This window comes from Schistocerca serialis, chromosome 7 (genome assembly GCF_023864345.2).
Source record: "Schistocerca serialis cubense isolate TAMUIC-IGC-003099 chromosome 7, iqSchSeri2.2, whole genome shotgun sequence".
In the NCBI taxonomy this organism is placed as follows: Eukaryota; Metazoa; Arthropoda; class Insecta; order Orthoptera; family Acrididae; genus Schistocerca; species Schistocerca serialis.
The window spans coordinates 335,573,707-335,588,300 of NC_064644.1; the positions used below are offsets into that span (position 1 = coordinate 335,573,707).

The following is a 14,594-nucleotide window of genomic DNA, read 5'->3' on the forward strand; positions in this document are numbered from 1 at the left end:
TGTTCATGAGACCCAGAAAATATTAGATACAGGCTCCCACGTAGATGCCATTTTCCTTGACTTCTGGAAGGTGTTCGATACAGTTCTGCACTGTTGCCTGATAAACAAAGTAAGAGCCTACGGAATATCAGACCAGCTGTGTGGCTGGATTGAAGAGTTTTTAGCAAACAGAACACAGCATGTTGTTCTCAATGGAGAGACGTCTACAGACCTTAAAGTAACCTCTGGCGTGCCACAGGGGAGTGTTATGGGACCATTGGTTTTCAAAATATATATAAATGAACAACTAGATAGTGTCGGAAGTTCCATGTGGCTTTTCGCGGATGATGCTGTAGTATACAGAGAAGTTGCAGCATTAGAAAATTGCAGCGAAATGCAGGAAGATCTGTAGCAGATAGGCACTTGGTGCAGGGAGTGGCAACTGACCCTTAACATAGACAAATGTAATGTACTGCGAATACATAGAAAGAAGTATCCTTTATTGTATGATTATATGATAGCGGAACAAACACTGGTAGCAGTTACTCTGCAAAATATCTGGGAGTGTGCGTGCAGAACGATTTGAAGTGGAATGATCATATAAAATTAATTGTTGGTAAGGTGGGTACCAGGTTGAGATTCATTGGGAGAGTCCTTAGGAAATGTAGTCCATCAACAAAGGAGGTGCCTTACAAAACACTCGTTCGACCTATACTTAAGTATTGCTCATCAGTGTGGGATCCATACCAGGTCGGGTTGACAGAGGAGATAGAGAAGATCCAAAGAAGAGTGGTGCGTTTTGTCGCAGGGTTATTTGGTAAGCGTGATAGTGTTACGGACACGTTTAGCAAACTCAAGTGGCAGACTCTGCAAGAGAGGTGCTCTGCATCGCGGTGTAGCTTGCTGTCCAGGTTTCGAGAGGGTGCGTTTCTGGATGAGGTATTGAATATATTGCTTTCTCCTACTTATACCTCTCGTGGAGATCATGAATGTAAAATTAGAGAGATTCGAGTGCGCACGGAGGCTTTCTGACAGTCGTTCTTCCCGCGAACCATACGCGACTGGAACAGGAAAGAGAGGTAATGACAGTTGCACATGAAGTGCCTTCCGCCATACACTGTTGGGTGGCTTGCGGAGTCTAAATGTAGATGTAGAAATTGTGGCTGTTATCCATACCGGCTATTAGGTAGCTGCTGATAATGTTCTGGCTCATCAATGTGTTAGTGCATTTAACAAAGAGCTAGGAGCACCTGTGTCGATCTTAATCTGTACATACCAATGCAAAATATGTAGATCTATCCTCATCATCATTTGTGTTACACGTATGGCAAAATTTGACTCCCTGCAAATGGACCAGTTCAAGTAACAATGTAGCTTATGACTGCACACTTACTGAATGTAGCCTATATTGCTACATGAAAAACATTTCTCCTATCTCTGGAAACAATTAAGTTGTGTATTTAGAAAAACTCCCATACAGAAAGAGTTTTTTTATTATATGGTACTTGCTGCCTAGTACAGCTTCTGTCAGTATCTGATGAGGAAGACAATTAATTGTCACTGTGGTGCACCTCGTGTGCGGATCCTTACTGAACCACTGTGTGGGGCAGGGTCCTATACTCATGGTTCAGACTGCCTGGCTTGGAGTACATGAGTACTAACCTGCTTGTCTTCACATTTTCAAACATACACCCTCCCCACGCACACACTGCCTAACCACCAGGCCTTCCATAAACAAAGAAACGGTGGCACTACCAGTGCCACCAACAGCTACTGCCGAATGTGCAGCTGCTGCTGCTGAAGTGCGACCTGTTGACGCAGCTTTTAACACTTTTAGCAATGATATTTCTATAGTGTGTGCTTTTGGCTCATGGGAATTCATTGCTAATATTGCATCTACAGAAACTAACCCTGATCCTGTAAGCACTACAATGAAATCTGCAGTTGGAGTTTACGTACTGCCAGGTAGAAGTCTGAATACTAAACACAGGCCTGCAAAAATCTACCTCTCTACGCGAAGTGCAGATTAAAAGATCGAGCAAGAACTATTTCACCAAGCATCAGTCAAATCACTGCTAAACTGCTGGGAATGTCTAGTACGTCATCTGACATTAACTTTGTTAGCTGGCCTTATTGTCCCAGCTGTATTTGGCTGACTTCCGATCTGATAGTATGTCCCACACCTGATGCACTCGTCTGGTGGAAGGTGGCAATCTCTTTGGCTGAACTTGGCGCTTAATTTGAAAACAGATACAGCAACATCAGCCGAATGCCCCTTTTCCACTACAGGTTTCCCTAAGATAGCATAAAACTTCATGTAGATACTTTGTTCTTTATGTTCAGCCACAGTGCAAATCTCAGAATGCATTTGACAACACAGAGAATGACCACCACTGCATAGTGTGAACATTCACAAAAAGCATCACAGATATGCAGAATGAAGTAAATCCAGACGGACAGAATTGAAAACTCAGTGATATTTTCCTGCTGAATTACAGTTACTTTTGGGTTTTCCCTCGGATTCATACTTGCTTTTATAATACTGGGTTGGTGCATAAGTTCGCAACATTTTTCCATAAGTTTAATAAAAACAAGATACACTATTTAAAACAGCTTGCCAATGCTGGGGTACATTTTCAATTACATGACTGTAAAAATCACACGGTTTAGAGGTGAAAAATTTATCAAGCCATGTTCAGAGTGCATTTTCATCCCTAAAGGAAGTTGCTTCAAAGTTGTTTGATAGGGAGCAAAAAAGGTGAAAATCTGAGGGTGAATGATCAGGTGAATAAGGAGGGTGCAGAATGACTTCCCTCCTATATAATGTTTTCTGTCAGTTTAGCAGAATGCGGGTGGGCGTTATCGTGGAGTAGCATCACTTCATGTAGTCTTCCTGGTCGTTGTTCTCGGACTGCATCTATGCGAAGTCTCAGTTGTTGACAATAAATGTCAGCAGTGATGGTTACACCTTGGGGAAACAGTTTGTAATACACTACACCATCACGGTTCCACCAAATGCATAATGTTATCTTTTGTGGATACGCACAAGTCTGTATGGGGAGTTGTTGCTTTTTTTGGGCTCAATCATTCCCTTCTTTTCCTTATGTTAGCATAAAGACACAATTTCTTGTCACCAGTAATGATACAAGATGGGAATAGTCATTTTTGTTTGCGAGCCAATTGAAAATGCAGCAAGCAGATGCACATATGGCCACTGACTGATTTTTGTGATTTTGGCTTGGAACATACAGTACCCATACACCCAATTCTTTAAACTTCCTCATGGTGTGCATTTGTTGCACGATAGCAGAATTTGCCAGACCTCAGGTACACTGATGTGAATCATTGTGCATTAATGTGTTTAAACAATCTTCATAAAAACCCAAAGATCTTCCTGAACATGGAGAGCCACTAATGTCAGAACAATTCTCCTCAAAATGAAAGAACCATTTTCTTGCCTTGCTCTATCCAATGGCATTACCTCCACACAAGGAACAAATTTTTCTAGCTGCCTCCACTGCTATTCACCTCTATTGAACTCAAACCGAAGAATATGTCAATAATATTCCAATTTTTTCACTTGTAACTCCGTTTTCTAGTGCCCACAGCACCACTCACTAACTCCAAAGGACAAAATGTAACTCAAATAGCAGCAGTGAACTACAAATAAAAACTGACTGTCAATAAATAAATCCTCAGCAACCAGAATACCAAAATGCAAAAGAAAAATCCTATGAACTTATGTACCAATCTAATAATTACGAAACTATCTGAGTACGTAAATGGCAGAAATGCTGTTTCTTTCTGCCTATATTTGTGAAAGCCAAGTCTTTCTGTTATTTCTTCTTCTTCTTCTTCATTCTTAGTCTGTAGATTGGTTGGCAGCAATTTCCATTCTGACTGAATATTTGATAGCTACCTGGTGAATTTTGATAAGTGGTTTCATAAACGGTATCAGTCCAATTGTCACTTGGTTTCAAGTTTTCATCTCATTTTTCCCTGGAATTATTATTTGGCACTGCTTAGAAATAACAGGGCCATCTGAGAAACAAATATAGCACACAATAGTCATAGAGGATTGGAGTAATGTGTGGGAACAACTTACGTTGTTTCAGAAAATGACGGGAAACAGGGCAATCAATATTGTGATGACTGTTCTACTGAAATTTCATTAACAAAACTGAACAAATTAAGTAAAATTAATATGGTCTACAACAGTTATGGTAGCATAGTAGAAATCTGCCTCAGCAGGAAATTTACTGTAACAAATAAGCAGCATGTGCGTGGGGATTTCCAGATCTCTTCCTAAGCCACCAGGCCAATTTCAAACAAACTTGGTACCCATACAGCTTAAAAAATGAATATCAGTGAGGTAAGGGTTAAAACCTCCTAGCCTCCATAGGAGCAGAGATAGGAGCAAAAACAGTTTCTCAGCCCCTGACTTGTAGGCTGCTCAGCACAACAAACATGTCGTGCGTAGTATTAGCCTGTGTTATTGACCTGATTAGCAGGGCAACCTATATGTTGGGGGCAAAATCTGAGTTTCATGCCCTTCACATGTAAGTCGGCCTGAGCAACATGTATGTGGGGGTGTTTTGTCTAATTCAGAAGAAGGCCTTTTGACTGAAAGCTTACTTGTTTAACAGTCTTTTTGTTGTGCCTATCTGCGACTCAATATCTCAATCTATTCTTTTCACAATACTGACATTCCATAATTATTCTTGTTTCAGTATTTCCAAAACTAATTATGAGAAAAAATGGGAATTTTAATACTTGAGTAATGAAAATTAAATGAAATTGACATGAGAATTGGAGGCACTGTGTACAATAACTAAAAGCTGGAGACAAGAAAACTTCATTACAATAGCGAACTTGGTGAAATCTATATTGACAACTAAGGCAGAAATGCTGGAAGGGTGAATTACAGAATATGTGATAAATAGAACTGATTTCACTTAAGCTACAGTGATTAAATAGAGCAAAAATGAAGTTAACGAGTTTTTAAAAGGGAAATTCCTATTGTGACCAACTTATTTGTGCATGTATCCTGTTGTTATATCATTTACTGTACACCTAATTACAGGTAAGTTAAAAAAGGTACAGCTGTGGTCAACTTGAAGGTTGGTTTGAACACAGTGCTTTATTAGGTATGGTCCTACTTGGGGTGGTATGCTCTTGCCTTCCTCTGACCTTTGAACTGACTGACAGAGAAAGTTATTGGGGGACCTATAGACCAAACCATGTTGCAATTCAGTATTTCAAACACTGCTGAAGATGAAAGAAGTGTGTTTTGACAGAAAAAAAATCCTAGGACTGACTGGGAATTGAATCTCAGATCTTCGGATCAATAGTCTTCTACTTATCCACACTTTATAGATACCAATAAAAATGAGCAAAGCTGGATCACAGCTATTTGATTCTATCAGTGGATAAGTTTTATCAATTCTGTTAAGCAGTGCTGTTCATATATCTTCTCAGAATTGTACCACAGAACATTAAAAATCAAACTTATGGCTGCCAATATCAGAAATCATTAGTAATTACCTATAACACTACCATCTTTCATCTGATAAGTTTGAACAGTCCTAATAAAATTGATATCCTATTTGCAAATGAAACCTTCAGTTTTTCCACACCAGTACAGATATACTTTCTCAATGTGTATCATCTCACTGAAACATAAATTTACATAAAAGCTTGTTGCGAAGCTTCAGTTATGTAATTAACCACATTACAGTCCAAATTCCTGAATTCATTCACTTCATGTTTTCTTTCTCAAATTATTTATTATAACCACATTGAATGAAAATCCAGATAGAGATTAACTATTTACAAATAATCTTCTGTAGCAGGTGCATATTATTGTATCAATTTAGAGGTAATTGAAGATGCCAGGTAAAACACTTAACTGGGTCATAGTGTGACAAAGACTGTTAGTAAGAAGCAGAGAGGGGAGAGAGAGAGGGGGGGCGGGGGAGAGAGAGACAGAGAGAGAGAGAGACAGAGAGGGGGGGGGAGAGAGAGCGAGAGGGGGGGGGGGGAGAGAGAGAGGGGGGGGGGGAGAGAGAGAGAGTGTGTGTGTGTGGGGGGGGGGAGGGGGGGTTGGAGGAGAGGCCACCTTACCTTAAGCTACACTAAGATAAGGAAACAATAAATAACAAAAGTTTAAAAGCTGTTTGCTTCATTTAATTACAAAAATAAACATTCTTTATCTACAAATTTATAATTGCCTTTCTCACTGTACATTAGTCAACAACTGCTGGATACATACAAAGCTGAAATGAAGGTGAGAAAGTCAACTGACATGTTCCCTCTTCTTGAAGTTCTTACTCAATTTCTCCTTTCTTCTCTTTCTTTTAAGCATCTTTCTCCTTTTCACTTCTTCTTCATCTGGATCTTTCCCCTCGAGGATTAGCTTCTTTCTTTTGTTAATCATTTTTCTCTCATAAAAGTCTGTTTCATCAAGCTTGATCTCTGCTTCTCTCTTAGTGACGGACACCTGTGTGAATATCTTTGCAACTTCTTTATCTGTAAACATAAAAGTTTTGAAAAATGAAAGGTGTAGCAATTAGAAAATAAAAAGAATCAAGTGTTTTGTGATGTTCTGTAACAACAGAAAATTAACAATTAAAATTTTCTACATAAGTAATTTTTTCTTTAAAAGTTTCTAGGAGACATGAAACTTTTATAATCTACCTAAATTAATTCCATTAATGCTAGTGTCAGTTGCTCCATTTGACAAAGAGAAAATAATTAAAACTGAAGTATTTTTCTATGCTTTATCCTGCTTATGACTGGGACTTGCTATCTATTGATTCTATTGATCTAGAAATATTATACGTTTCTTCAAATGATTACTGCACTGTGCCTCTTTTAAATGGGACATAAAAGTGAATATTCAATCCAGCAGCTTCTGGAATAAACCCACAATGTTTTGAATGAGGAAATTAGTTAAGTTAATTTGACATTTTTGAGCTTAGTGCAATTATCAGAACATTTCCTGCTTACACTGGTGAAATGTTGCTACAGCCAAATGAATATGCTCTCTCTCTCTCTGTCTTTGTTTGTTTGTGTGTGTGTGTGTGTGTGTGTGTGTGTGTGTGTGTGTGCGTGCGATGGGACGGGGGGGAGGGGGGGGGAGGGAGAAGCTGCTTGTATCTGCTCTAAAACAAACTCTTCCTAATGAATGTTACATAACTCATATAAAATAACATTGTGGCTGACAGTACAGTGGTGAGGCCACTGATCGCATGCAGCCAATCAGATATGACAAGGCTCTGCATGTACCTATAAGACAGGGAACACAGCAGCTCATGGTGCTTGAGAAAGAACTACAGTTGGCTTGTAGCTCACCACTGCTTGCTAGACTGAGATATTTATCTGAATTAAAGCATAAAACTATGTATTAGTTTCTTACTCACTGTACATTTTCTTCCAGAACTGCAAAATTCAAGTAAAACATACATACACTACACTGTAAATTTCTCAATATTCATCTTTATATCTTTCCACAAAATTCCTCTCATTAAATTTACCACAAAAATCTGTTGTATTATTCACCTGAGTATGTTACAGGGAACTGAACAGTTATCTGAAATACTGGAAGAAAACCCCGCATTAAAAAAATACACTTACCGTCTACATCATATTGTTTCAGCTTTGTGTTGATTGCATTTTCAATTGCATGAACAAGGTGAATGTCATATGGTGAAACCAAAGATATTCCTACACCAAAGCGACCTGCACGAGCAGTTCGGCCAACACGATGGATATAATCTTTTGGAATGTTAGGCAGAGTGTGGTTAATAACCAGCTCTACAGCTGGTATATCAAGACCTATAAAATACAGAACTCACTTCATCACAGTCTTGCTATGAATTCATTTAACATGACATCTGTAGTACAGTTAACATGGATATTATTAATAAGTCACTTCGAACAAAAGAGAGAATTTCGTACATTCAGTATGTACACTAATAACATGTTTCAAGGAAGTATGAAATATGTGTACAAACCTCTGCTAGCTACATCAGTGGCAATTAAAATTCTAACAACATTGCTCTTGAATTTTGCAAGTGCTGCCAGTCGTAGTCTTTGCTGCGTCATGGAATGTAATGAAACATTTTCAAATCCAACTTCATTTAGCGTCATCGACAACAACTGACAATTCCTGCAATGTTTCAAAATATCAACAGATTAAAATAATGTTGATGACTGTAGAAAATATTGTACTTATGGATATTCATCTGATAGATGTGGATATGTAAAGAATGTAATAAAACAGATCATGAAGGATACAGTTTGACGTCTTGTAAATTATGGTCAGTTTGATACAATTGCGAGCATATTTTTATTAATCTCATTTTTTCCATGATATTTAAACTATTTGTGCTACTGAATTTGACAAAAGTTTTTCTGAGCCATGTCACATAATGGCATTGAGGCTAATGCCAGAATTCTTGAAAGAGAGAATAGCAATTTTAAAAAAAAGGGCTAAGGAAATGGATTCGGACAGCATCAGAGTTGCTTCAGCATGGGTTCAAGAAGAATCAGTCTATCAATGGCAACCTTATCAAGCCAGAGAACAGACTTCCCATAGTGGACATAATATATTTTTATCAGTAGTGAGATAAGATGTAAGCTGGAGTATCACAAAAGTTATATATTCCTACATATTAAACAAAAGAAAATTGGAAGCTTACATTTTTTAATGTGTGATATCTCACCTGATACTCAAATTATTTTGATCACTATAATAGGTCTTATTATTGTACTGCAATTTAGGTAACAGTCTGAATATAGTTGTAAGGAAGGATAGGAATAGAGTTGGGCATACATTTCCAGGCCTGATCCAAGCAATGCAAAAAATACAATCAAACTTCACAGTATACAAAGTAATAGGCCTTAAACTGAATGAAGCTATTACTTTAAGACTTTATACTGTATCATAAGTGAGACCAATACAGAAAGACTTACTTGCACGTATCAGTGAAAATAATTACAGAGCCTTTTTCATGATGTCGTCTGAAAGTTCGAATTGTTTCGACCAAGTACCCATCTCGTACATCATGTGGGCAAAGAACATAGAACTGTTCTAGTTGATCAACAGTAGCAACTTCAGTCTTATCCTCCCACATAAATACCTGGAATAAGTAGTAAAACAATAAGTAAAAAAAATTGGAGGTTAAGATAGTGTGGGCTCTAGTGCCCTTACTAAACAATATAAAAACACTGTAGTTGCAAGTGAGACAGTGAAAAGGTTTCATTAGCATTAGATGCATTTCCCTCAAATCTGTACACTTGCACAAACTATGCTGCCTACCAGTTCCAAAACTTTTAATAAAACTGAAAAATTCAACAGAGATAATTAAAGCAACAAGTGTTGGTGGTGCAAGGGGTAGGGCGGGGAGCGGCATTGTGGCCAGCCGACTTGCATTGTACAATTTCTGCCTACAACTTTAGGTTCAGATCCAGCCAATATGTAACATTTTAAAATTGTTACCCGATTTGTCTGGTTGTTAGTTATGTAGAAGGCAAGTCTCCACTGAAGTTTGCTTCTGCCCTTTTGTCAAAATAAAAACTGCAGTTGAAATGGACAGCCAAAGAATCACCCTTATAGGAACCATCAGTGTGGTTTCCTACAATACAGTGAAATAAAGACTTAAAATCAAATGTGTACCTAAAATATGATGAGTTAAAAGCCACATCTGTAGATAGCAAAAAATTATTGCATCCAAAATCGACAAGGGAATGCAACGTTATTATCTGCTCCAACCTTGGGGTACAAACTGGTATGGGTCATGTCCATCTCTAAAAATTTAAATCCTCAAAGGTCTAGTTGATAACAAGTGATTTTATAAGTCTTTTCATTAGTGAATGAAAATGGTATGTTTTGTGCATGCCTGCTAGATGGATAGTATATTACACATTTGTCATGTCATATCATATCATGAGGAGCCGCTGTCTGTTGTTAAGAATGCTTATCAGCCTCAGTAGAAGTGGCAATCACATGAGCTTAAAAGGATATATAAGACTGACAAACCCCACTGCATGCTTAAATTGTAGAAGTGTCCTTCTTCTACAATTCAGAAAAATGATTATAGATTGTGTACAGTTTAAAATGACACAAACTGAATTCTTGATTGAGAGTTCAAAGTCTTCCTCCTTCATCCTTTTTTTACTGCCTCATAACAGGCAGTTACAGCTCACAAGTTATGACAGTGAAAGAACAACAAAATGCAACAAAACTTTCTGCAAATAACCACCACTGGACAGGATTTTTTACTATGGGTGTTATATTGTTAACAACATCAGAGCACCACCCTTACAAAAAATCTTTAATAAAACTGTTCTTACGCTAAAAGTGACAATATAGGATTTTGTTGACTCAATAACATTTAAACTTCTTAACATAAAGTAAGGAGTTTTCATTTTCATTATTTTGACAGACATTTATGAGGCATATCTGGAAAGCAGGTACTGTTCTGGCAAAAAACTCTTTTTTTTTCATACCAACATTATTTTTACAAGAAAGGGCACTTCTTAAATTATTTTTCTACATAACTGCCACCACTGTTCAGACATCTGTCATAGCGGGAAACCCACTTTCCTATACCCTCTTCATAGGAAGATGCCACCAGTGAAGGACACTGATGAACAATGTTTTTTACATCCATATTGTTCCTCTAAAATCTCGCTTCAACTCAAGAACAAATGATAGTCAGAAGGTGTGCAGGTGACTGAACTGCTCCCAATCAAATTAATGAATAAGGTTTTAAGTGGCACCAGCTGAACAGGGATGTGTGGTATCATGAAGCAACACAATACCTTGACTGAGCATTCCACATCTTCTGTTTTCAATTCCGTGCTGAAGTTTTCTCAATGTTTTACAGTATTGTACCACATTGAAGGCACCCAACAAGCAGAATGCCCAATGACTTCCACAGAACAGTGGACATGATTTTTTGTGATGACAATAAAGTTTCTAATTTTTGGGTTTTTGGAGGTCTGTGAGTACCTCTACTCCATCGACTTGTTTTGATTTTGGAGTGATGAGACAAACCAAAGTTTCACCACCAGTCACAGTTCTGTTTAAGAATTCATCTCCCTCATCACTGTACTGGGTAAGAAACGTCAAAGCACTGCCACGCTTCTTCATTTTGAGGACATCTGCAAGCATTTTCGGAACCCAATGGGAATGCAATTTGAGAATATATAAGCGATTTGTGATAATCTCATGCAAAACAGTTTTTTTAATTAATTTGTGGACACTCATCACAAAACATTCTTATTGTGAATCATCTGGTCTCACTAATTATCTCATTCACTTTCCCAACAAAAGCATAATTGACAACAGAATGGTTGCCCACTCCATGTTTAATCATGAACACTGGTCCATCCATCACTGAACTGTCTCACCCATTTTCTCACCATTTCAACAATCATTACACTTTCACCATAAATCTCTACAAGATTACTATGAATTTCCGCTGGCTTAACATTCTTTGCAGTCAAAAACCACATTACAGAACACACTTCACAGTCACCTGGCTCAGACACTGTCTTAAACATTCTGAATGATCACTAACAAATGTAAACACAACACAATACAGCTATAATGGCATCATTGGAAAGACAGTGAACCAGCGGGAGACACTAGATTCACATTGGTGACACTTCTTTCTGACATCACCATGACGTGTACACGATCATATTCGACTGTCAGGGATATCTATCAACTTTTGAGGTAGTATGAAATTCTGAGAAGTGGGAGAAATGATACTGGACCTTGTCACTTAGTTGAATCTCATATTTGAGCAGTTTTAAATTATGACGTACTCATTTAAGAAAAATATGTTCTGTAATATTTGATGTTATGTACATGTAAGAGGTATCTCTCTCAGGAGTAAGAAGTCATGTCAATAATGGATAAATTAGGCATGAAGCATGCAAATGCCAGTTAATATTCAAAATATGTTGAGCTCAGCAAAGAAAACGAACGAGTGACCAGGGCAGACAAGGCAGTTACACCGACACCACCACAGACGCCTACGCCAGCCTCTCAGCAACCGCCAACGTGCGGCCGCGGGCGCGGACCACGGAGAGAACGCCTCGCGGGGGAAGGGGATTTAGGACGGCCACCCGCCCTCAGGAGCTCAGTTCATCAGCGCACCTGACGATGGCGACATGTCTGATTGCCGAAATATTGTGCCCTTTGGACACTATGGACCGGTAGTACACCCGTGGACTGTTCGAACCCTCCATCTCTGTTTACAAGTCCATTAGCTAATTTCATCTCAACTGATTCCTTAACAACACTATCCCAATAACTGGAAGTTCACAACATGTTCTGTGTTGACATATTTCATATGATGATTGGTACAAAGGCAATGCTCTGCAACTGTAGCACTGTCTAGCAAGGTTTTAAATTTCCTTGCACAGTATGCTCTCTTGTATTTGTGCCTTGAAAATCAAAGGATGTTCATCTGTCGAAACACTGGCAGCTGCATTCCGGCAAGTTGTTTGTTTGAGACATGTAAGCCTACATATTCTTCTGTCAGGCAGGTAATGTTCATATACACGTGAATACTTTCTATACTAGAATTCTTTTCAACAATGGCTGCTAACATGAGAAAAACATATAGCAAATCAAAGATTAGACACTACTTAAAGCTTTTAGAACCCAGAACCATCTGGCATTGTCAGTTACAAGGAAAAAGCTGCAAACAGTGAAATAATTTTGAGCTTTTGTGACAGTGTAAATGTGTGTTTACACCTGTGCACCTTGCACCTAGCCGCCATGAGCCTGCACTTGCCTAACAAGCAAGCAAAGGCATATGTGCAGGTGCATAATTCTCTCTCAACAAGTGCGCATGAATGATTCCATCATAACCTAGAGAGAGGCATTCATGCTACTCCAGTAACTGAGCTGCAACTCCTGGTCAATGCACCTGTGGAGCTGGCTGGTGGACAGTGGGTTTGTTTATAAAAGGCAGCCAGTGGGCTATCAGTGTGTACCAATGAGGCTGCAGTATAAATGTGCCCTCTAAAGGCAGGCTGAAGACCACCTGATATTACTTATAAGGCTTACTTGCAAAACGAAACAAACACTAGATCCTTAACATTTACAATGAACAGGTCAAGAATATGGAAGTACACATATTTTACTTATCTCGCAAACATGGAATCATAATGATGAACTCTAAATATGAGAAAAATTTATATAAAAAAAGTAACAATCATCAACTAAACATGTTTGCAAAAGCCTTCAGTTTATATTAGGAATGTAGATCTTTTCTTCACTTGGTGAGTTCGCAGACTGAATCACTAGAAAGTGTCTGAAATGTCTGGACATTCTATTGATGCTGTGATGGATACAGTCCACTATCTAAACCAGATACATTAGGAGTTGAAATTTGTATGGCACAGAGGGATGAAGTTTCTATTGTATATGAATCAGCAACGCCCAAGTACTGGCTGGCAGCTAATGAAGAAATACGTCATCAGATGTTATTTCCAATTCCATTTGAAAATCAAAAAGTGCTTTATGGATGCATATTTCTGCTAGAGATTTAGAGATTCAGTGTTCTTCTTTTTTGTTCTCGGCGATGCAAAGTATAAGGGGCAATCAAAAAGCTTCCATTTGAGGTCATTACTGTAGTATATGTGCAATACAGTGTAACTCCGATGTGGGTACATAAGCACTAGCACGTAGGCAAGGCATTAGTGTGGCATTCCTGTCTTCCCAAAGTGGACACAGTAAATGCGGAAATGTACACTATGGCGACACTATTACGACATTATTAACAAATGCATCCACACAGGACAAATGTGCTGTAACTATTTTCTTGGCTGCTGAAGGACAAACACCAGAGAATGAAAAATGTGATGGGGCAGCAAAACTGACAACCACCTTTGTGGAATAGTGTGCCAAGAGATACTGTTGCTTCACATGCGCATCCTCATATCACAAATGTCATAATGCGGAAGTTACACCAATCCAAGTGGGAGACACTCAAGCACTCGCCATATAGTCTTGATCTCTCCCCGTGTGATTGTCAAGCATGTGGTCTCTTAAAAAAGATCCTGAAGGACCATCAACTCCTGTAGGGCGAGGAAAGGCAGCAGGCAGTTCCAGACTTCATGCAGCAGGACATGGTGTTCTACCAAACAGGTATCTTTAAACTGGTGTGTCAGTGGGATGATCGTCTCAATGATCAGGGCAATTGGGCCTGATTGGCATACCGCAGCCATTTGAGCATTTCAGCTGAAAGCTCAGAACAGCGCTGCCAGTTGTCACGGATCGTCTTGTGCCAACTCAATTATAGCCCATATCCACTGCATGCATTGCATGTTCTGGCTTTCTTCAGACTGGTAGTGAGTGGATATGCCTGTTTATTTGACAGTGCAGGAGTTCAGTTTGTGAATATCAAATTTTTGTGTGCATGTAATCTGCTCCATGTTCATCTGATATGCTTTTGGTTATCAGAAGAGGCTCTTGGCAGTTTGACCCCGTAGGTTTGGTTCACTTGTTGTTCTTGCCTAAGGAAGCAAAACAGCTGAGTGGTCAATTGCCGAATGAATTTTAAGTCCATAATACTCGGAGCCTGATTGAG

The 14,594-nt window shown here is 38.8% G+C and overlaps 1 protein-coding gene across 2 annotated transcripts in view; it reads right to left on the reverse strand.

Annotated features, from left to right (window-relative positions):
- Window positions 1-6,143: 6,143 nt before the first annotated feature.
- The window catches only part of LOC126412225 (probable ATP-dependent RNA helicase DDX49), a 56,428-nt gene continuing 47,977 nt past the window's right edge, over window positions 6,144-14,594 (reverse strand). Inside the window, exons 6-9 of one of the 2 annotated variants that reach the window (XM_050081713.1) lie at window positions 8,956-9,122; window positions 7,995-8,149; window positions 7,615-7,815; window positions 6,146-6,507 (exon numbers count right to left, since the gene is read on the reverse strand). In XM_050081713.1, coding sequence (XP_049937670.1) covers window positions 6,275-6,507; window positions 7,615-7,815; window positions 7,995-8,149; window positions 8,956-9,122 — 756 coding nt within the window. In that variant the 3' untranslated portion in view covers window positions 6,146-6,274. Of the gene's footprint in view, window positions 6,508-7,614; window positions 7,816-7,994; window positions 8,150-8,955; window positions 9,123-14,594 lie in introns of both variants that reach the window. The other variant, XM_050081714.1, reaches the window with a different exon arrangement.